At 36.2% G+C, this 22,289-nt stretch overlaps 1 protein-coding gene across 2 annotated transcripts; it reads right to left on the bottom strand.

Annotated features, from left to right (window-relative positions):
• Positions 1-2,111: 2,111 nt before the first annotated feature.
• LOC106064112 (forkhead box protein B1-like) lies at positions 2,112-16,288 on the bottom strand. 2 transcript variants are annotated; one of them, XM_056018370.1, is made up of 4 exons: positions 16,119-16,288; positions 7,394-7,590; positions 5,897-5,965; positions 2,112-5,467 (listed from the first exon to the last, which is right to left on the bottom strand). In XM_056018370.1, the coding sequence occupies exons 2-4, from the start codon at positions 7,503-7,505 to the stop codon at positions 4,278-4,280; spliced, it is 1,371 nt and encodes a 456-aa protein (XP_055874345.1). In that variant the 5' UTR covers positions 7,506-7,590; positions 16,119-16,288; the 3' UTR covers positions 2,112-4,277. The 2 variants fall into 2 exon arrangements, with proteins under 2 accessions (XP_055874345.1, XP_013078065.2); XM_013222611.2 differs by lacking the exon at positions 16,119-16,288 and adding an exon at positions 8,659-8,830.
• Between the last annotated feature and the right edge of the window lie 6,001 nt (positions 16,289-22,289).

The following is a 22,289-nucleotide window of genomic DNA, read 5'->3' on the forward strand; positions in this document are numbered from 1 at the left end:
CGCTTTAAAAATAATGTTACGATCTCTCTCCTAATCAGGCCTTCTGTAAACACTGCTAAACACAACACAACACATCAACACATCAAGAACTTGACAACAAGGCTCCAAATAATCTGGTACTTTAATAAGGGTCAAATAAAACAGCCAATATGACACAGTTGGCAATACAATCAACTACTACAAGGTTAGACTGTATATCACTGTACTAAACTCATAAACTCTAATGCAGCAGTTCTCAACCTTTTATGCTCGGCGACCCCTTTTTTACAATCCCAAATTCTGCCGCGACCCCCCCCTCCCCAACACACATACGGCAATAGAAGAATAGACAATAACAATCCATATTTTCGATGGTCTTAGGCGACCCCTCGCAAATCGTCAATCGACCCCCAAGTGGGTCGCGACCCACAGGTTGAGAACCCCTGCTCTACTGTCTCGTCCTGGATTCGTGCGTTTCACTGGAGGACTGCACCATGACCGACATCATGTCTGACTAACAGTCCCGGTCTCAACGCTCTCCGGTCTTGAACTACCGCTTTCTTACACACTGTGTCTCTGGTCTGCGCAGGCCTATGATCAGATGACCATAACACGGGCGCTTTTCACGTGCAAAGTTCATGCCAGTACTGTCCCTTGCCTTTCAATATAGCACGCTAAACTGTATTACTGGCCTGTGTCACCTATGTCAGCTAATCACACACAGTTAACCCTTTTGCGTCGCGAATAGGGTTATAACAATAACAATTCAGTATGTCCGCCTCTAACGCTGTTTATTTTTGTTACAAAGCATAGAACATTACGTAGCTACTGTTGGCCTACTGTTGGCCGCTTAAGTGCATTGTATACTATATTGTTATTTTTCTGCATAAAAGATTTTTCTTTCAAGTTAAAGTTTAAATAAAATGCTCCCAGGACGGCACGATGTCTATGCACAGTAGCCTATAAAACACTCAGGCGGACGCAACCAATCCAAAGAGTTTATATAAACATCGACGTCTATTCGGATTTTACTTGGAAAATGTGTAGTGATCAGGTTTGTGACAATAAAATCTCCGATCGCGGGGCCCCCATTAGATGCGGGGCCTGGGACGGTTGCCCCACTTGCCACCCCCTAAGGCCGCTACTGCCTGTACCTTAAGTCTAGAGGAATATAAAACTAAAAAAGATTTCAACTGAAATAATTTTTCTAAATCACAATGTGGAAATATAAAAGTGATGGAGATTATACATTAATATAGCGGCGAAACGAAGATGTTCTTTGTTACAATCCGGCTGTAACAAACAGTTACAGAATGCCTGGAAACAGACCCTTCTAGTTGATGTATTAGTTATAAGAGACAGTTTTATAGATTAACATGTAGGAGGGATAAACATATTGTAAGAATCTATTTTGTGTTACAATCTCTCGAGTTTATTTTTTTTTTTTTTAAATCAACATTCGTGGGTTTCCGGAAATTGCATAAGATTCTAGACTATTTTCTCTTTATCAGAGGAATTGGTTTCAAGCCTGCTAGCATATGACTACAGTTATTAAATTGTACATAGTGCAGGCCTAAGTGTAGTTAATACTGTGCCAGTTAGTAAATAGTATCACTAAATTAGACGACCTACTCTTCCAGCTCAAAATGGATTTACAGTCGATTAACTGGGCACTGGAAAAATGCGTATGAATGAATATGTAGATCGGACCGCCAAATTTGTGAGGCAATCAAAAGGTACCCGCTTCTTTGCCCTCTAGCTCACTGACCAATGAGATTTCTCCGATCTGGACTACCTGTGTACATAGTGACAAAAGAACAGTAACTAATCTTGAACTGAAAATTAATGTTTGCTTTACTTTATTACCGCCCTTTGGAAATGTGCTAAAAAGTTATTTATAGGTGAAATAACATCCAGGTTAGAATGTGACCCGACCAGACGAAATGTGAAGAGTTTGAATTTTTTTTTTGGCACATCGGCACACCTTAGGCCATGCGAAATGTGAAGTCAGATGTCATTAGCATCTATAGATTCTATACAATTAAATATACCCCACTCAAAAAAAAAATTAAAAAATACTAGAATGAGAAGGAAGCCACAATTAGAGTAGGAATCAAACACGGAATCTAACATTTCAGTGTACAATAAAACTTTTATTTAAATCCATTATATGTTGTACAATAGTTGGATGGACAATCGTAGATGTTATTTGAGTTTACCGTACATACAATACAGGAATTAAAAGCATGACGAGGCCAACAAATAACAAGTTCCCATTCAGGTTCTCTGGGCCATCAGTTTTAAGCTAATAATTTAGAGCCCCCCATTTCGTAAATTAAGTTTTGGGCCGTTTTAAACAAATAATTTAGGCCATCAATTATATGAAACCACTTATGGGGGAAAGCCAGTATTTAGATAATTATGGGTAATTTTCTATTTCAAACAGGAATGGACGAACAGATCTGAAACAATTTTTCTACACCAGTGTCAGTGACGTTAAGGCGCACCAATATTTGTTTTTTAATTTAGTAAATTTACTAGAAAACTTAGAAAAAAGCTTTCAAGCACTATTCCTTTCATGGCAAATTAACAATAAAGTCTCTAAATGGGAGGTAAAATAAATATAGTTGTGAACAACTTTGAGTTAATTCCCTTTTTTTAAGAATATTCTAATGGTAAGTTTATCTGCTATTTTGAGAACTTCATGATATTTGTAAAGCTGATACTCGTCTAACATATAAAACAATCTTAATCCTTATATTTTATTGCTTGACAAAAAAAAACTCCATTTAGAATGGATTTAATTACAATCATTTTGGTTACACAATCATCTAGTCATAAGTGTGAGATTTACATCTGACTTCTAGCAAACGAACAAATCAAATTTAGATCTAGTAGAAACAAAAAAAAAAATCATTTTAAAAATATTGTGTAAAGATGATCCTAAAACAATTCAAATTTGTAAAACTTAAATAATATAACAGATGTTATCTCACATTTATCGGTGTGTATTAGGTTAGGGTTAGGATTAAAAATTGTACAATACATAAAATATTAAAACTCCTAAGAGTTAGTAAAAATTAGTTTTTTTAAACAATAACAACAAAGTCATTTAAGAAAGGCGAGGGAGAACGCTTAAAATAACGTCACAAGTGAAGCCCTGGAAAGCCGTCCTGTCTGCGTGTCACAAGTCTAGACGACTTTCATTGTGTATCGCTGACACGAGATGAGAGCAGAACGAGAGCTGTTCATTTCTGACGTCATTGATGGGATTGTGAATGAAGTTTGAAGGTGCTCAAAACCAGTGGACAATTAATGTGAACTAGGTTTAGAAAACAATCTTTGTAGGCATATCAGTCGATACTATAGCCATGCGGCCATCAGCGCTATGCATGTAACTTAAGTCTAATACATTTATTTTTAAACCAAATTTAGCGCTTTATTTTTCTAAAACTTAGATTTCATTAGAGATATCAACATAAAATGTAGATCTAGATCAAGATAAAATGTAGATCTAGATCTATATCAAGATCAAATGTAGATCTAGATCTATATCAAGATCAATTGTAGATCTAGATCTATATCAAGATCAAATGTAGATCTAGATTTATATCAGGATCAAATGTAGATCTAGATCTATATCAAGATAAAATGTAGATCTAGATCTATATCAAGATCAAGTGTAGATCTAGATCTATATCAAGATCAAGTGTAGATCTAGATCTATATCAAGATCAAATGTAGATCTAGATCTATATCAAGATCAAATGTAGATCTAGATCTATATCAAGATCAAGTGTAGATCTAGATCTATATCAAGATCAAACGTAGATCTAGATCTATATCAAGATCAAACGTAGATCTAGATCTATATCAAGATCAAACGTAGATCTAGATCTATATCAAGATCAAATGTTGATAAAGATCTATATCAAGATCAAATGTAGATAAAGATTTATATAAATCAAATGTAGGTCTATATCACGGTCGAATGTAGAAATTGGTTTAAAACTTCGAAGAAAATGATTTCTGACATTTTGAACACCTCGAAACATGGAACGCAAAACAAATAGAATGATAAATAAAATAAGCTTCAATATAAATTATTCAAAATATAACAAAAATATTTGCTGCCAACTCGTAATCTATCGCCTGTCTTAAATAAATGAATATTTTGGCCAAATTAACACAGTTCTGGAAATACCGTTAGGTAAATGTATACTTTCACAAACGTCAATACCGTTTTTTTTTTTGGTAAATGGGGTAACAAATAGTGAAGAGCCAGGAGCGGCGATGCATTATGTTCTTAGTTGGTTGGCATACTGAGCACAGGAGTAGGCACTTTGAGAGACTGAAGGATAACTTCCGGGGACGCCCATGTAGTTGGGCTGCATGTGTGATGTCATGGCCGACGGGAAGTGATAAGAGTTGGGCATTTGAGACCCCGTCATGGGCGGATAGGAGAAATGGGGTCCGCCCATGTTGGGCGACGCGCTGTTACTACTTCCGTTACTGTATGAAGTTGGAATGTTAGCAGTTAATGTCTGAAGAGCAGCGGCGGCGCTTTGGTGAGGCGAAGAGGCAGAGTACATTGGGCCAAACGAGGGTAGGTTATACTGGTTGAGCGTGAGGTCAGACTGAAAGGGAGAACTTCCAGTTGTGGGCGACGCCTGTGAATGAGGTGATAAGCTGTGCGGCGTCCCTAACGTCTGTCCGTAGTAAGGTCCATAACCGTTTGCCGGACTCCATTCAGGTGTCTTGTTACCCAGTGAATTATGAGTGGATGATAATCCGTGTGAAAGATGACCATAGGACAGCGGTGCGAAAGACGGATAAGGCTTGTATGCTGCTGGGTGGCTGGAGTGAAAGTTAAACTGACCGTAGGGGCTGTAATTTGGGTACTGACCGCCTTTGCCTTTAGCCAGTTTGAATCTTTTGGCACGTCTCAGAAAGCTTCCATTTCCAAACATGTCACCGCAATTAGGATGAAGCGCCCAATAGTTGCCCTTACCGGGGCGCCCGGGGGCGCGAGAAATTTTAATGAAGCAGTCGTTGAGGGAAAGATTGTGGCGTATGGAGTTTTGCCAGCGCTGCTGATTCTGTTTGAAGTATGGAAATTTGTCCATGATGTATCCGTAGATCTCGTTCAGGGTCATCATGCCGGAAGGAGAACTCTCGATCGCCATGGTGATGAGTGCGATGTAAGAGTACGGGGGCTTCACGTCTGCAAACTTTCTCGTCTGCTGGCTCAAGGTGGAGGTCCCGGAATACACTTTGCTCTGGTCGTCTGCCGTGTCGTCTGCTGACGTATCTCCGTCAGTTCCGTTCGAGCTCAACTGTAATTTAATGTCTTTGGTTGGGCTCTCGGAGATTTCCTCGTGGCTCGGGTTTGAATCATCAGACCGAGGCGAGACGCTTCCCAGCGTTCCCGTGGAATCGTTGACCTTGACCGGTGTTCGTGGACATGTCAAGGACTGTAGATCAACACCTGTTGATACAAAAAACAATTACTTTACAATAAATGTTACTGTAGACACGTTGTCATCGTAAACTAAAGATGGATTAAGAAACTTTAATGAGACGAAATTATTTTATCAGCTTCTACGTCAGATTAGCTCAAATTTGAATAAATAAAAATACATGGAAGTTAAAAAAAAAATTAAAAAAAAAAAATTAATTTCAAGTGTTTTTTTTTTAATATTTAAATATATTACAATGCTAAATTTAGATAACTAAAGTGACCAATATAGCTCATCTAAATGTAATGGTTTAATTTCTGAAGCGGGAATTTTTGTAGATAGTAGTATTATTTTGGTGTGCGACATACGTATATAAATATATGGCCTGATTAACATTAATAATTTATGTAATAGATCTGGTCACAATACTATTGGATATTCTCTTACTGTGCTCTTACCTAAAAAGGAAGAACTTGGATAACTGTACTGCGAGAACTGATGGAGAAGATTTCTGTTGATTCCAAGACCTGAGGAAGTAAACTTACGAAATTAGAGAAAAACAAAATGTATTCCAGAGACACAGGAGAAGTTATAACACTCCCAAATAAGCCGGGTCATTGTGTGTACTTTCTGGAATATTTAAAGAAAGGAAAGCACTGGGATTGTATATTTTCGTGTCCTGTTATGTGTCAGAAGATTTTTCTTATAAATGTGCTAAATATGATGTCAATATAGAGATTGAGATGTCTATATAGAGATGGAGATGTCTATATAGAGATGTCTATATAGAGATGGAGATGTCTATATAGAGATGGAGATGTCTATATAGAGACTGAGATGTCAATATAGAGACTGAAATGTCAATATAGAGATTGAGATGTCAATATAGAGACTGAAATGTCAATATAGAGATTGAGATGTCAATATAGAGACTGAGATGTCAATATAGAGACTGAAATGTCAATATAGAGACTGAAATGTCAATATAGAGATTGAGATGTCAATGCAGAAATTGAAATGTGCTAAATATGATGTCAATATAGAGATTGAGATGTCTATATAGAGATGGAGATGTCTATATAGAGATGGAGATGTCTATATAGAGATGGAGATGTCTATATAGAGATGGAGATGTCTATATAGAGATGGAGATGTCTATATAGAGATGGAGATGTCTATATAGAGATGGAGATGTCTATATAGAGATGGAGATGTCTATACAGAGATGGAGATGTCTATACAGAGATGGAGATGTCTATACAGAGATGGAGATGTCTATACAGAGATGGAGATGTCTATACAGAGATGGAGATGTCTATATAGAGATGGAGATGTCTATATAGAGACTGAGATGTCAATATAGAGACTGAAATGTCAATATAGAGACTGAAATGTCAATATAGAGACTGAAATGTCAATATAGAGATTGAGATGTCAATGCAGAAATTGAAATGTGCTAAATATGATGTCAATATAGAGATTGAGATGTCTATATACAGATGGAGATGTCTATATAGAGATGGAGATGTCTATATAGAGATGGAGATGTCTATACAGAGATGGAGATGTCTATACAGAGATGGAGATGTCTATATAGAGATGTCTATATAGAGATGGAGATGTCTGTATAGAGATGGAGATGTCTATATAGAGACTGAGATGTCAATATAGAGACTGAAATGTCAATATAGAGATTGAGATGTCAATATAGAGACTGAAATGTCAATATAGAGATTGAGATGTCAATATAGAGACTGAGATGTCAATATAGAGACTGAAATGTCAATATAGAGACTGAAATGTCAATATAGAGATTGAGATGTCAATGCAGAAATTGAGATGTCTATACAGAGATTGAGATGTCAGCACAGATTTTGATAGCAATACAGAGACCATCAGGTCTGTCGTCACTCTACGTGTCTGGTATGTATGACCACTTAAACTGATGTACTCACTTGAATGATGTAAAGAATTGTATATGGACGATCCAACGGGAGTGCTGGTCATCATGCAAGATCCTGAACCTTGACTACTACCGGTCAGATAGGTGCCAGCCATGTTCTCCATACTGGAAAACGCGTTACCCGCAAACGAGTTCACTTTGTGACGTACTTTGGTATTTCAAAAACTATCAACTTTCTACCAGAATATTCTGAAAAACGAAATTTGTGTGTTTCTACATTAAAAATGTAAAACGATCAAAATAAAACAAAAATGATCAAAAGATTATCAAGAGCTTTAAGGTGACTAGAAGATCCATCAAAAAAATTCTAAAAAATCATGTTCATTATATATATATATATATATATATATATATATATATATATATATATTTACATGATTGTGCAGATCAGTCATGTGACTGAGAAACAATGACCTCGATAGTTCGATAAAATGTTTTTATTATTTTTCCGAATCTTGGGTCTTCTGTCCACAGAAATCAGATATTTAATTTATAGTTCTCAAGCCTATGGAACAAAATAGAAGCCTTTACAGTCTCAGTCACCTTTACTCCAGCTGCTTCTTTCATTAGAGAAAGGTGAAAGTGCTACAACCTCTGGGCATTACAGATGCCTAACCTGTGGCCTCAATTGTGTTGTCAATGATTGGCCTCTTTAGTCCCACAAGAAGTTGTAAAAGATATACCACAGTATTTCATTACTAAAATTTTAGATCTTGCCACTTGAGAGATTCGCGACAACGTTGCGTTTAAATTCTGTAACCGGAAGATAAGCAGAAAAACGTTTTTGCTGTTTTCCGGAGTGATGCCCCCTGGAGGAAAACATAACTAGTAACTCAAGTTATGATTTATGTCCAACTTATGTGACAGTTTTTTGTAGCAAATTATGGAGATTTATAGCTTCTTGGTCTTGTACCCTGGCCTCAAGAAGTCATTTCGACACTGATTAAAAAAAAAAAAAGCTTGCTGCAGAAGTCTGACCCCAACAAAATAAAAAATTAGTGCCAGACTTTACATCTTCCTATCTTATATAATACAGACCTTACTTCAAAAAAGATGATTACGTCCTACGCGTCATGCATTTAATCATGCATATTAACCAATGACTTAAATTCTGCCAAGTCACTGGTTTTCATGGCTAGCATGCAGCTTTTTAATTTCAAGCTAAGAATTAGACACCATTATTTAAAATATAAAATGTTTACCTAAAATGAAATTAGCCCTTTATAAAGCAATAAAGAATAATATCATTGTACTCACCACTTGACAGAAAAAAGGACAAAAGACTATACAATTTTATAAATTGTAATGTACAATCTAAAAAGTCTCCATTATGTTCAGAAACTCATAGATTAAAATATATTTATAATAACATTAAAACTGTACAATCTGTTAGGACGCGGGACAGTGCTAGAAATTCGCCATCGCATGTGGTCAGTCACACGGGGGTACTGAGGTCAGCCACACGGGGGGATTGGCGTGCTCCAAACTACACAACAGATTTTTTTTTCATGAATTCTAATCAAAACACAGTTTACACAAATAGGTTCTCGGGGTTTCAAGCGTTTGGCCAAAAGTAGCACATGGAACTAAGGCCCTAACCGTTTTGGATTTAACCAACAACTTTGGCGGTCATTACTGCCTATTTGGGAGTGGGGGGGGGGGGGTAAGGTGGATCTGTACACCAAGCATTTTTTAAAGGGGGAGGGGGTGGAGGGGGATATTCTGTATTTGAGGTCTTTTAATAACAGTGTATCTATTCGTCCATGGATGATGCGCTACAACCGATGGAAGGCCTTCGCATATCTTTCCATTGAGAAGTCTCATGGTCTTGGCATCTTTGAATCGTAAGTTTGAGACTTTTGGGAATATAAAATCAGGGGCATGGCTAGGAATTTTATATCGTTTGGGGGCCCCGGGGGGGGGGGGCTTGGCTTCTTCGGTGGCCCCTGCATTTTGCATAATATTTGATTTTTAATGTAAGGGGCACTCATTGGGGGGGACTCACTCGAGTTGGGGCACGGGAGGATTTTCAAATTCTTCCCTACCTCTTCCCCCTGAAGTAGTTACACCGCTGTATAAACTTATCACCCATTTACATATCGTTTGCTTCGTTACAATTTGGTCGTGTTTGTTCCATTACAAAGATAATCGGAGATTTTTTTATACATGAAGTCATATCTATAAATAGCATTTTTTGTGTACCTCAGTACAGAGTTGTTTTTTTTTAATATTTTATTGTAATAATTTATATGATGTAATTTGATTGAAATGCTGTTTTTTTTTTTGTGTGTGTTTTTTTTTTTTTTTTCACTTTTCAGCACTGAATAATCAAATTTCTAAAATCTCTTTTGCTTTTAGCCAGATGTTGTTTGTGCTATCTAGTTGGCAAAAGCGATCTGTAAATATGGCGTCGTCCTTGACACTGTTAATTTTGCTTATTTATTTTAAAATCTCTCTCAATCTTTATCAAAGTGCTATTCCTACTGACTTAGATCCTCTCGCGCCGTTCGGCTCATTTGCCGTCAAGCTGTTTCCATAAAATTGTAGACTCCCCGACATTACTAGCAAGGGGCTCTTGTGGAGCGCTAGGAGATCCCACAGCGCGGGGCGAAGCCCCGCCGCCAAGCACTATTTCTGGTATTGAAAGCCAACAAAATGCATATTCTGAGGTATCTACACTGCATTTTCCTGCTATTAAAAAGTTTATTTCAAAAACCTAATGTGCTATTCTTACTGACGTTCGGGGCATTTGCCGTCAAGCTGTTTCCATAACAATCTGTCACTGGTATCGTCTGAAGCCTCTTCCCACTTGCCATGAGGACCTCCATGAATGAGTGGCGTCAAGTTGTACTAGGATATCATTGCAACTCTTCTTATGCGTAATTCATTTTGTCGGAGAACATGTCCCGCAAACCTCACGCGTCGCTCTCTCACAATCTTACTAAGGGGTCGACTCCCAGTTCGGCATAGGATTTCCTTGATTTAGACCCGATCTCTATAAATGACTCCTAAAATCTGTCTTAGCCATCTTTGTTGAGACACATTTAGTGTTTTTCAATTTCGGCAGATGACTATTCAATGCAGTTTTTTAATGGAGCCCTGCCACTGGTAAAAATGTGTAACCTCTCTTGAATACGCTCTTGGAATTAAGTGACTGTAGTTTGCTTTAGATTTTATATCGAAAAGAGAAGTTTTATCGTCAAATTCATCTGTTGGGGGTTTTCCACCTCAAAATTCTCTGTAGGGGGATTTAAACTCAAAACCATCTGTAGAAGAGGGGTTTAAACTCAAAACTCCCGATTGGATTGGCTACGCTCAAATAATTTTAGTGTGTAATTTGCTTTTTTTATATTGAAGAGGTATTTTTAGCATCAAACCCCTCTGAATGGGGGTTTAAACTCAAAACCCCTATTGGCAACGCTCATAGCATTTTGAGTGCGTAATTTGCTTTTATTTATATTAAAGAGGTACTTTTTAGCTTCAAACTCCACTGGAGGGGAGTTTAAACTCAAAACCCGTTTGACTACACTCATAACATTTTGAGTGTATAATTTGCTTTGTTTTTTATTATTAAAGAGGTATTTTTTACCTTTAAACCCCGCTGAAGTGGGATTTAAACTCAAAACTGAGTGAAAACCCATTTAGCTACGCTCATAACATTTTTAGTGCGTAATTAGCTTTTTCTTTATGTTGAAGAGGAGGTTTATCGTAAATTTTAGAGGGGGTTTTAAAATCAAAATCTTCCTTAACTGTGCTCTTGGAATTAGGGGATTTTCGTTTGCATTTTTTTTTTGTTTTGTTTTATAGAAGAGGGGGAGTTAACTGCAAAAACCCCTGGTAGGGGGTTTTAAACTCAAAACCCCAGGTAGGGGTTTTAAAACTCGATCCCCTCTGGTAGGGGTTTTAAACTAGAACCCCCTGGTAGGGGTTTTTAAACTCGAACCCCCCTGATAGAAGGTTTTAAACTCAAAACCCCCTGGTAGGGGGTTTTAAACTCAAAACCCCTTTGGTTGTGCTGGGGCAAGTGATGGTTTAGTATTAAAATCTCACCTAAAATAAACAAAATCAGTCACTAAATTCCGATTTCCCCCCCCCCCCCTTGGGGGGGGGATTTCATTTCGGGGGGGGGGGGGTTGAAAACCAACCCCCCCCCCCCGGCTACGCCCATGTGTGATAAAGAGAAATAAAAAAAATTAATTAAGATTCATTCTTGTTACAAAATTAGATAAGTTTGCAACAAGAAGAAAATATTCTTGCTCCTTCACTATTGAATTTAATTTCCGGTACTTAGAAAAGACTTCGGTCACAAAAATTAAGATTGATTCGTTACTTTCTTCATTAACGTCTCGATTTTCAAGCAATAAGAATGCTCAGCTCAACCTGTTTTGTCTACATCCTAAAACGATTGATGAATTGCAGCGTAAAGAAGAATATCAGCACTGCAGATAACCGTTCATCGCCGGTTTGTCCGTCGCGACGAGAAGCAATTCAGTAGTAAATTAAGCCTGTTGACTGTTTTGGCAGCGTTGGCATTTTTTGTTTGATCGACCGTTTGGATATACGGGCCGCACGGATAAACAGTAAATAGCTGTTTCACCTTATTATTTTTATTTATTTATTTCATGAAACAAGTATTTACAGTGAACTTAATATCACATAGGTATGGTTGGGGGGGGGGGGGGCGAGGCGGCACCAATTCTTTTCTTTAATATTCTCTGTAATAAAAAAGTTGAAGCTACGACTTTGAGCCATAGGTGGCAACTTGCAGCCCCCTGCAAAAAATCCTGCGGGAGTAGTTTCTATCTGGTCTAATTTACATTGTTATTAGGTGAAAAATAACGATATGTCAAAATTGTACGCTATAAAAGTAGTCAATTGTTTTTTTACTTACAAATACAGTGAAGATCGTATCAAAATTCTTTTTTAAAAACATTTAAACTAATATTTCATTCAAATAGTACGTTAATTAATAGAAAATATATTTTATAATAGGCCATGGATCCTTTTTCCATTGTGACCTTAGATGCAAACTGTTTTGTACCAATGCGCGAATCCATGAATGAAGCTTGAATAATTAACGAAGAATTATGTAACCTTTAAGAAAACATACCTCTCATGAAGTTTTTCATTTAAAAGTGGTGTGTTTTTTTTTATCTGCTTGTTTAGATACATTTTAAAATTAAATGATTCACTTTCTAAAAAAAAAAAGTAGCCGTTGCATCAGAATTTTGAATGATCTAAAATATCATGATGTCCGTTTTTCATTTTCTTTCTTAGTTTCAGAGATCTAAACGGGACGGACGGACGGACCAAATAAAACTAATAGCGGCTATTCGGGTATCGCTAAAAATATTGTAATAAAAAAATTTTAATTTTTACATTTTTCATTTTAGTTCGATTTCATTCCAAACATTTATATAAAAATGCAAAATTGTCTTGCCTATTTTGAAACAATAGTCTATAGAAACATCTGTTTCTATTTTTCAAACCTTTCATTGTTTCTGGAAACAAATTTAGGCAGGTATCTACGTGTAACTAACATTGTAGATCAACATTGTTTAAAAAATATAACCTTTAAAGTAAATACAGGTGAGACTTTCGTACCGCAAGCTGACGCGTAGGACGTAATCATCTTCTTTATTTTGAAGTAACGTCTGTATTATATAAGATAAGATAAGCTGCTCTTCCACGAAATGTTTAATGCAGGCTCGGAATTTTGTATTTATTGACTTGCGTTGAAAAAGGACGATTTTGAAGCCTACAGAAGAGGGGCATATTTTTTTGAAAGCAACATTGACTATCATTATCTCCATTCGGTTCAAATGATGCGCTTAGCGGGCATCATATAGACAAACGAAACAACATAAGTAGATAAAACAAAAATATATTGTTTTGCCATTATTCGGTCGCAGGGCCGGCCTTAATAATTGCGGGGGCCCTATGAGAAACAGGTTGCGCTGGGCATTTTTTTTTTTTTTTTGATCTTCAGGGCGCCCCTGAGTCCACCCAAGTCTAATGGGTACCTGACTTTAGTTTGTGAAACTAAAGGCGACTGGTCGTTGTGCTGGCCATTTGACACCATGCTAGTTAACCGTTGGTCATAGAAATAGATGAGCAAAACATCATCTGCCCCATGGATCGCAAAGTCTAAGATGGAAACTTTGCTTACTATAATTGTATCGGACAATACGGGACTAGCTGGCCTATTCTCGGGTCAACCAGACCTGAATACAGGGGACGCGTAAATCTGGGTACCTTGAACATTTTAAGTGTCAACGATTTCATATGATTGATATGATATTGACATAAGGATTCATCCTTTGTTTTAAAAATGTGTTACTGAATCAGAGATTTAAACGTGAAATGTTTATTTTTTATTTTTTTTTGCAAGTTTCAAAACATCGTAAGAGAATAATAGAGTGAATTTTTGAGAAAATTTATAGTTTTCTTTTTATTTAAAGAAAGCTCTTCATCTTACAAATAGTTGGTTGTTTTTTTTTTTTTTAAAACGGTATTTAGTTTAACAGATGTGCTTTAAAATATCATCATATGAAGCAATGTTTTATAACTACGCAACGACGGAGAAAAAAAAACCCTGTTGAAACCAGAACTGTTTTAATATGCACTCAATTACACCATACATTCTCATCTTGGATTTTCTGTCCATACTTTTACATAGTATTATGTATGTAGATGACAAATAAATCATCAAATATTATCTTATCTTATATGATACTGACGTTACTTCAAAAGAGAAGTTGATTACGTTCTAAGCGTCATGCATATTAACCAATGACCTAAATTCTGCCAAGTCACTGGTTTTCCTATCTAGCTCAGGCAACCCATTCCATGCTCTAATAGCACTAGGGAAGAAGGAGTATTTGTACAAATTTGTCCTAGCATATGGGACGAGAAACGTGCCTTTATCTTTGTGTCTTTCTGAGTATTTTATTAAATTTTGTGTTTGTATTTGAAGATTATGGTTCAGTGTTTTATGTATAATTGCTACTTTACTTTTGAGTCTTCTGTCCTGAAGGCTTTCTAAATTTAGTGATTTTACTAAAGGTGTTACTCTAGTCAAATGTGAATATTCGTTTGTTATGAATCTCACTGCTCTATTTTGTGTCTGTTCCAGTTTCTTAATGTTTTCTTGAGTTGAGGGGTCCCAAACGGAGGATGCATATTCTATTATTAGCCTAACCAAGGTTCAATAACATTTTAGTTTTGTGTTCTTATTTGATTTATAGAAATTTCTTTTAATAAATCCTAATGCTTTGTTTGTTTTTTTGTTAGTTTCATCAATATGGGGATTCCATGACAGTTTTTCATTTATTATAACACCTAGGTATTTTGCGTTTTTAGTCTGTGTTACAGATTTACCGTGAATAAGAAAAGTGGACTAAATTTGTTTTTTTTTTTTTTTTTTTGTTACTCTTAATAACTGACATTTTTTTGCATAAACATTAGTCTAGAGCCAAATGATATATAAATACCATTGTTTATATCCTCTTTATTTCTGTTTTAATAGAGGTGTAGCATGTTTTATATGCATATTTATAAATCCATTTACTGTCGACTACTGCGCACAACAAAGCTAAACAATGTCAAGGACACTAGAATTCAACTTCAGCTCTATTTGAAGAATATCTCTACGCGTGCGGTGGATCTTCGTATCAAATATTTTTTATTACCACTAATTAGAAGCCAATTTTTTTAAGAACACGTTTTTAAAGTCTTAGAGTGAAGTTCTGTTACATTCTTCAGATTGAAATAATTTGTTCTTCAAACGGAAGTGTTAAGAAAATCTTGGTTTTACCGTGCTTACAAGTGCACGAACCATAGACGTATATATAGATCTACTATATCTAGATCGGACAAGGACATTTTGTTAACACTACATCATTTATCATGAAAATTTTCTAAAAAGTTGGATAAAGGGGTTGTTTTGTAAAGTAGTTAAAAGAAGTAAAGTATTTGTATTTTCAACCCTAGCCCTAACCTATGTAACATATAATTACATTTTTAGATCTAGATCTAGTAATTGAACGTCAAAAGTAAGAGTACTCTCGTCTCATAATTATTAGTTTGCAATTTTTAGATACATTATCTAGAAAGATCTAGGTAATGAATCTATTTAAATGTACATAAGATGATTAAAATCAACATAAATTATTTCGATCTAGGATTTTTGAAACATTATCTCAATGGAAACAAACAGGAAATGGCTTTGTTTCATACATTTGCGTGAATATCCGATAAATGATTTTGCATTATTTCTAAACTTTGAAAATTAAAGATCATTACTTTTCTAAGACAGAAAAGATTTATTGGGGCGACTTCCCTTAGCGCTTAAAAAAGAGTTTACGTACATAAAAATCTATCTATATATATATATAGGTTTGTGAATCGATCAGTCGCGGGTAAGATATTATTTCCGGTTTCCAGTCTAGTAGGCCTATACTATATAAGTCTATGGCATGAACATTATCAAATATTCTTTAAAAAAAAAATTACCCAGCTTATCTTCACTTCCGTTATTTTTGTACACCAGATACACCAATAGGCATGCTATTTATAACTTTCCCGCCATGTATGAAAATCTCATGTATGCCATGATTTAACATGAATAAATCATGCAGCACTACAAATAAACATTTTACTGTAATTTTTTTTTTATTTGATTAAGTCTTAAAAAGAAAAAAAAGAAAAATATTTACCTTAATTGAGGAAATGTGTGTAGCATGTAAAAATTGTATCCTCAGTTTCCAGTAGTGGCAGATGTCAACAGTAGCATTAAAAAAAAATTATCAATTATCTAAATTGAGTAGCCAGAATCCATCAATCCATGAATTGTATCCGTCGGGCACATTTCAGTTTAAAACATCTATAGACATACGTCTAACAAGGTGTCTCTTCCAAAACGGTAATTAATAGATCTGTGTCGTCCTCTTGCAAACAGTAGTGAACCACTGTCCACTTAATTAGCTGACCAAACAGTGACCAATGACAGTATATTACATTTAATGAATGAAGTGTAGACCCAGTGGGGGGTGGTCAGAGTGACATTAACAATGGCATTCCCGTCCCTGTCAATCACGCTGGAGACACGCCCATTCTGGCTATTTGTATCTACCTTTTAAATTCTTTCCTTTTGTTATATATGGATTAATATAAAAAAGCAAATAAGTGGGGTGTTACCAGGAAAGGAAGGGGGTATAATAGTAAAGATAATTCTATAGAAATATTTTATAACTAGTGAAAGATTATTAAATAATCTTATATCTACTGTGTAGTGATTAGCAACAGTGTGTCAAGTAAGCAAGCCACGCCTACCACGTATGTCACGTGACTTTGTGTGTCCAGGAGCTAATTGACACGCTAATTGAGTTCCCATACATAAGACTACAAATAAGCGCCCCCTTTTTCTCTCCCCTCCCTAAGGGTCATTGTCTGCAACCCCTCCCTCCCCATCCTCCCGTTCAGGTCTAAACAGTAGCAAACTTTCCAGGCCGGTTCCCAAACACCTATCACTAACAATCGTGTCCACTCCAGCGGGTGACCAGGGCTACTTCAATTCACTTCCTTACGTTCGTTCGTGCATGGCATAACGTCCCCCCCCCCAACCACACCACCACCGATCCAACTCCTACCCTTCACCCACATCGCGACTCCGCCCACATAATTTCACTTGGTCGATCACTTCGGGAAAGTTGTCCCAGTCAAATAAAAAAAAAGGTTTAAGGGGGGGGGGGGGGGAGGACACTGAGAAATATTTGTGTTAAACGGAGACTTGTGTTTTGTCGCAAAGACAAAAATCTAAATAAAAACAAAGCAACATTGACACATGAAACTATGTGTAGATTAGGTCCACGTTTAGATAGACACTTCATGTTGTTCTCCTGGGTGGTGTTTAAAACACGCTTGAACATAGATTTGACCACACGACGTCTAGAACATAAGTCTAAGATTTGTACAGCTTGGGAAAACATTTAGCTGTTATAGACTTTCATGAATGTTTTGTAATAAATCTTATCTTATATAATACAGACGTTGCTTCAAAAAAGAAGATGATTACGTCCTACGCGTCATGCATTTAGTCATGCATATTAACCAATGACTTAAATTCTGCCGAGTCACTGGTTTTCCTGGCTGGCTCAGGCAACCCATTCCATGCTCTAATAGCACTAGGGAAGGAGTATTTGTACAAATTTGTCCTAGCATATGGGACGAGGAATGTGCTTTTATCTTTGTGTCTTTCAGAGTATTTTATTAAATTTTGTGTTTGTATTTGAAGATTATGGTTCAGTGTTTTATGTATTATTGCTACTTTACTTTTGAGCCTTCTGTCCTGAAGGCTTTCTAAATTTAGTGATTTTACTAAAGGTTTTACTCTAGTCACATGTGAATATTCGTTTGATATGAATCTCACTGCTCTATTTTGTGTCTGTTCCAGTTTCTTAATGTTTTCTTGAGTTGAGGGGTCCCAAACGGAGGATGCATATTCTATTATTGGCCTAACCAAGGTTAAATAACATTTTAGTTTTATGTTCTTATTTGATTTATAGAAATTTCTTTTAATAAATCCTAATGCTTTGTTTGGGACGAGGAATGTGCCTTAATCTTTGTGTCTTTCAGAGTATTTTATTAAATTTTGTTTTTGTATTTGAAGATTATGGTTCAGTGTTTTATGTATAATTGCTACTTTACTTTTGAGCCTTCTGTCCTGAAGGCTTTCTAAATTTAGTGATTTTACTAAAGGTGTTATCGGTACACTCTGGCTGACTATACCGGTTTCTTTTTTTTACTCCAATTTATAGGCAAATTAATTATTATTATTTTTTTAATTTTAAAATTATAATGGTCAAACTAAAATTTCCCACGCGTGGCATACGAGCTAGTAATTTTTTTTCTCAGCGATATACATTAACGGTTAAATTTCTAGAAAAATCGTTACAGACTTTTTTTTTTTTTCGAGATAGAAATGTGCAGAGAGTAAAGTTTCGATTATACCCCCCCCCTTTTTTTTCCCTCCTCAGCCTAAAAGGACAAATTTGAACAAATGCTCCTTCTTCCCTAGTGCTATTAGAGCATGGAATGGGTTGCCTGAGCTAGCCAGGAAAACCAATGACTTGGCAGAATTTAAGTCATTGGTTAATATGCATGACTAAATGCATGACGCGTAGGACGTAATCATCTTCTTTTTTGAAGTAACGTCTGTATTATATAAGGTATTATCACCAGACGGAGCCCAAAAGAATTTCAATATTGAAGTAATATTTTTTACAAGACTCATTCCAGTTAATTTACTTTAAAAATATGGCCCCTGCCGAAAATTAAAAAAAAACAAAACAAACAAACTTCACGTAACATTGTCGCAAAGATGGCGTTTACACGTCATTCCAAATGAATACTTCGCATAAATGTTTGAATGTTTTCATTGTTAGTTTTTTTACTTTCTACTTTATGATTTTAGATTTTTTGGGGGATTCGACTTCACGCCCTCTCACTTTACGTTTCCTATTAATCGTTCAATAGCTACCTGACATTAGGTGGTTGGGGGGGGGGATAGTAAAGGCGGTTGACCGTTGAGCTGGCCACGTGACACCCTTGTTAACCGTGGGCCACAGAAACATGAAGTTAACATAATCTGTCCTATAGACCACAAGGTCTGAAAGGGCAACCTTAGTTACAAGTACCGTACAAGCCACTTTTTGAATGAGTTTATTTTTCCTGAAGTGGGATGTGAAGGGACCTATTCACAGAGTCAATCACCACTTTAATATTACCTAAACTAGAACATATATAGTACGACTCAAATTAGAACTCATCCACGCGCTGCACAGGAATAAATAATGGATATAAAGAGTTATATAAAACAAAATAGAAAGGAACAACAATGTTACGGATCTGGAACTTCCCTTCATTCTACGTCAGTTCCGCCCCCCCCCCCCCCCCACCGCTCTATTTTTTTTTTATTTTAGAAAACTGAAATGAAGTAGCCTACAATAGCCTTGATATAGATCTACATCAATTGAAAACAAAATACTTAGAAGTAGACTTTTTTTTTTAAAATAGAAGTAATACATTAACTAATATAAGTCATTTGAATCCTCCTTCCCTTTTCTCTTGCACAGTGTCCAGTAAAGTACATTGCTCTGCCCAATCTTGTATAGAACAGTGGCGTAGCCTAGGTTGGGGGGAGGGGGGATAATTTTGAAAATCTCCCCGGGCCCCCACTTAAAGATGCCCCCTAATTGAGTGTTTTTTTTTACATTAAAGATTAAATATTACACAAAATGCAGGGGGCTCCAAAGAGGTCAAGCCCCCACCCCCACCCCCGGTTCCCCCCAAACGATTGAAAATTCCTAGCTGCGCTCCTGGTATAGAACTTGTACAAAATAAATATTTAAATACAGCTAGGCCTACAATATTGTTGTTTTCATTTAGGTCAACATTTCCCGCAATGAAAATCTTTAATGTACCCGAACTGGGTGCCCTGACACCCCAGGAAGGAGAACCGCTGGTTTATAAAGTGGCAATTACATAAAAGCTGATTACGCAGTGATTGTATCATTGGCGTATCAGTAAGTGGGGAAGGAGGTGATAGTGAAAAACACTCCCAACACGTAACATTTCAGGATTCTCCACTGGGTAGTAGTCTTTCTGGGTATCTTTTTTAAATTAGATTTTGTTAAATGATATTTTAGATTTTGTTAAATGGTATTTTAGATTTTGTTAAATGGTATTTTAGATTTTGTTAAATGGTATTTTAGATTTTGTTAAATGGTATTTTAGATTTTGTTAAATGGTATTTTAGATTTTGTTAAATGGTATTTTAGATTTTGTTAAATGATATTTTAGATTTTGTTAAATGGTATTTTAGATTTTGTTAAATGGTATTTTAGATTTTGTTAAATGGTATTTTAGATATTGTCAAATGTATTTTAGATTTTGTTAAAAAGTACTTTAGATTTTGTGTTTGTCTACCAAACTATATGGCCGTCCATTTCTATAGGAAATTAAGTTTGTATCTTTGTTTGAGACATAGACTTGTTTGTTAGAGTCAGTTTTCTTGGCTTTGTCTATACGTCGAAAATCTTTAATACATTTTTAAACCGCCACGTCACCACTTCAAATTTCTCTTTCACTCATTTTTATTTTCAATATTAAACCTCAAGTTTCTTTCTCTTTGTATCGCAGTCCATTTGTAGAGATGCCACTTTTAAACTTTATTGTGTGTGGAATGTACAAGAAAAACTATTCGATAGACTTCTATATAACAAACACACAAACAAGGAATAGGTTTGCAAAATATGTTAGGATTCTCTTTGTTTCATAGTTGACAACACTGACGTTAAGCGTCCATAGATACCGAATTTATTAACATACAAACTCTAAGGCTAAAATCTAGATTCTTTAACCGGATAAAGCACTTACACTCATTATGTTTAGGTTTTTCCAGTGAGACTTAAGCCTCAATTTCAGTTTCTTTTTCTCACACAACATCGAAAAATTCCAATAGCGACCATCGCCACCCCATCACTACGGCCACTTTTTGGAAGGGTGCCCCCGGGTGACTTGAAGATATCATCTAGATCTGACAAATCAGCTGCTAAATTCCTTAGGTCAATATTGACCACTGGCCACCTATTGTAGCGGGACGTCTTAACGGTCAGTCATGATAGTCTCTGAAGGACATCTAAGACCTACTCCGCCATACCACACGGCCCTTCCCCAACTGACATAAGAACAATGCCTTGTCAAGTGGGCCGAGTGAAAAAAGGGGGGGGGGGTGAGTTGGACCACGGTTTTAAATTTAACAGGGCTATTTGCCGGAATTTGATTTAGATGACGATCAGGGACTGGTCACTTCTCATCTGCCAGAATATAATCTAAAGGAATAATTTTAATAGGTGATTCATTTCATAGTTCTTTCTACACACATATTCCCGCCACTTTCCTGTAATCTTTATCTACATACCTTCCATTCTCTAGAACAGTGGTTCCCAAACTTTCTCCATAACGGAACTCTTTGCACATTTTGAGTATTTAGCGAAATTCGCTTAATTTTTTTTTTAGAGAAATTAATTCACGGGATGACCTATCAGTTAATTATTCAAGTAGCTCATGGCGCACATATTCCGGCCTCACGGAGCACTATGGTTCCGCGGAACACAGTTTGGGAAACACTGCTCTAAATCGTACCTTTTGGAAAATTGCAAATTCCAAGACAGACCAACAGAACAAAACGACCCAAAGATGCAACCGTAGGACAACTATGTGACTCAAACATCTAATAAAATGATTCAAGAAACCCAATTCAAACAACATACATTTCTGGCAAATTATTTTCTTCATATAGTTAGATAAATATTCTGATGTAAAAACGTAGCTTCAATTATAGCACCCCCCCCCCACAGGTGTTATAATTATAACGGCCAAACTAGTTTTCTTAATGTGGCCAACGAGCTGATAATTCTTTCCCTCAACATGTATATCAACTGTCAAAGTTCCAGGAAGATTGTTAGAGCGGTGTCCAGGTTCCATTTTTTTGTTAATGTTTTTTTTTTTTTTTTTTTGAGCCTATGAATTCGCAAGCTGAATAGAAGAATTGTATACACATAAATTTGATTCACTAAAACAAAAATAAAATTATTTTAGTGCACGAAGAACAAAGAAAATAATTGTTGTGCAAACAAATATTTGAGTAAATGAAACAAATAGACCACGAAGAGTTGGCTAGCTGATAGGAGGAGTTGTTAAGAGAAAGCAATGTGAAGGCACTAAGAATAGGAGAATATCATTGTCAAAGTGTAGAAATGACAGATCTTTACCGAAGCATAGCTAAGTCCTCGTCAAAGAACATAGCTTGTTCATACATCGTCAAC

This window comes from Biomphalaria glabrata, chromosome 1 (genome assembly GCF_947242115.1).
Source record: "Biomphalaria glabrata chromosome 1, xgBioGlab47.1, whole genome shotgun sequence".
Lineage (NCBI taxonomy): Eukaryota > Metazoa > Mollusca > Gastropoda > Planorbidae > Biomphalaria > Biomphalaria glabrata.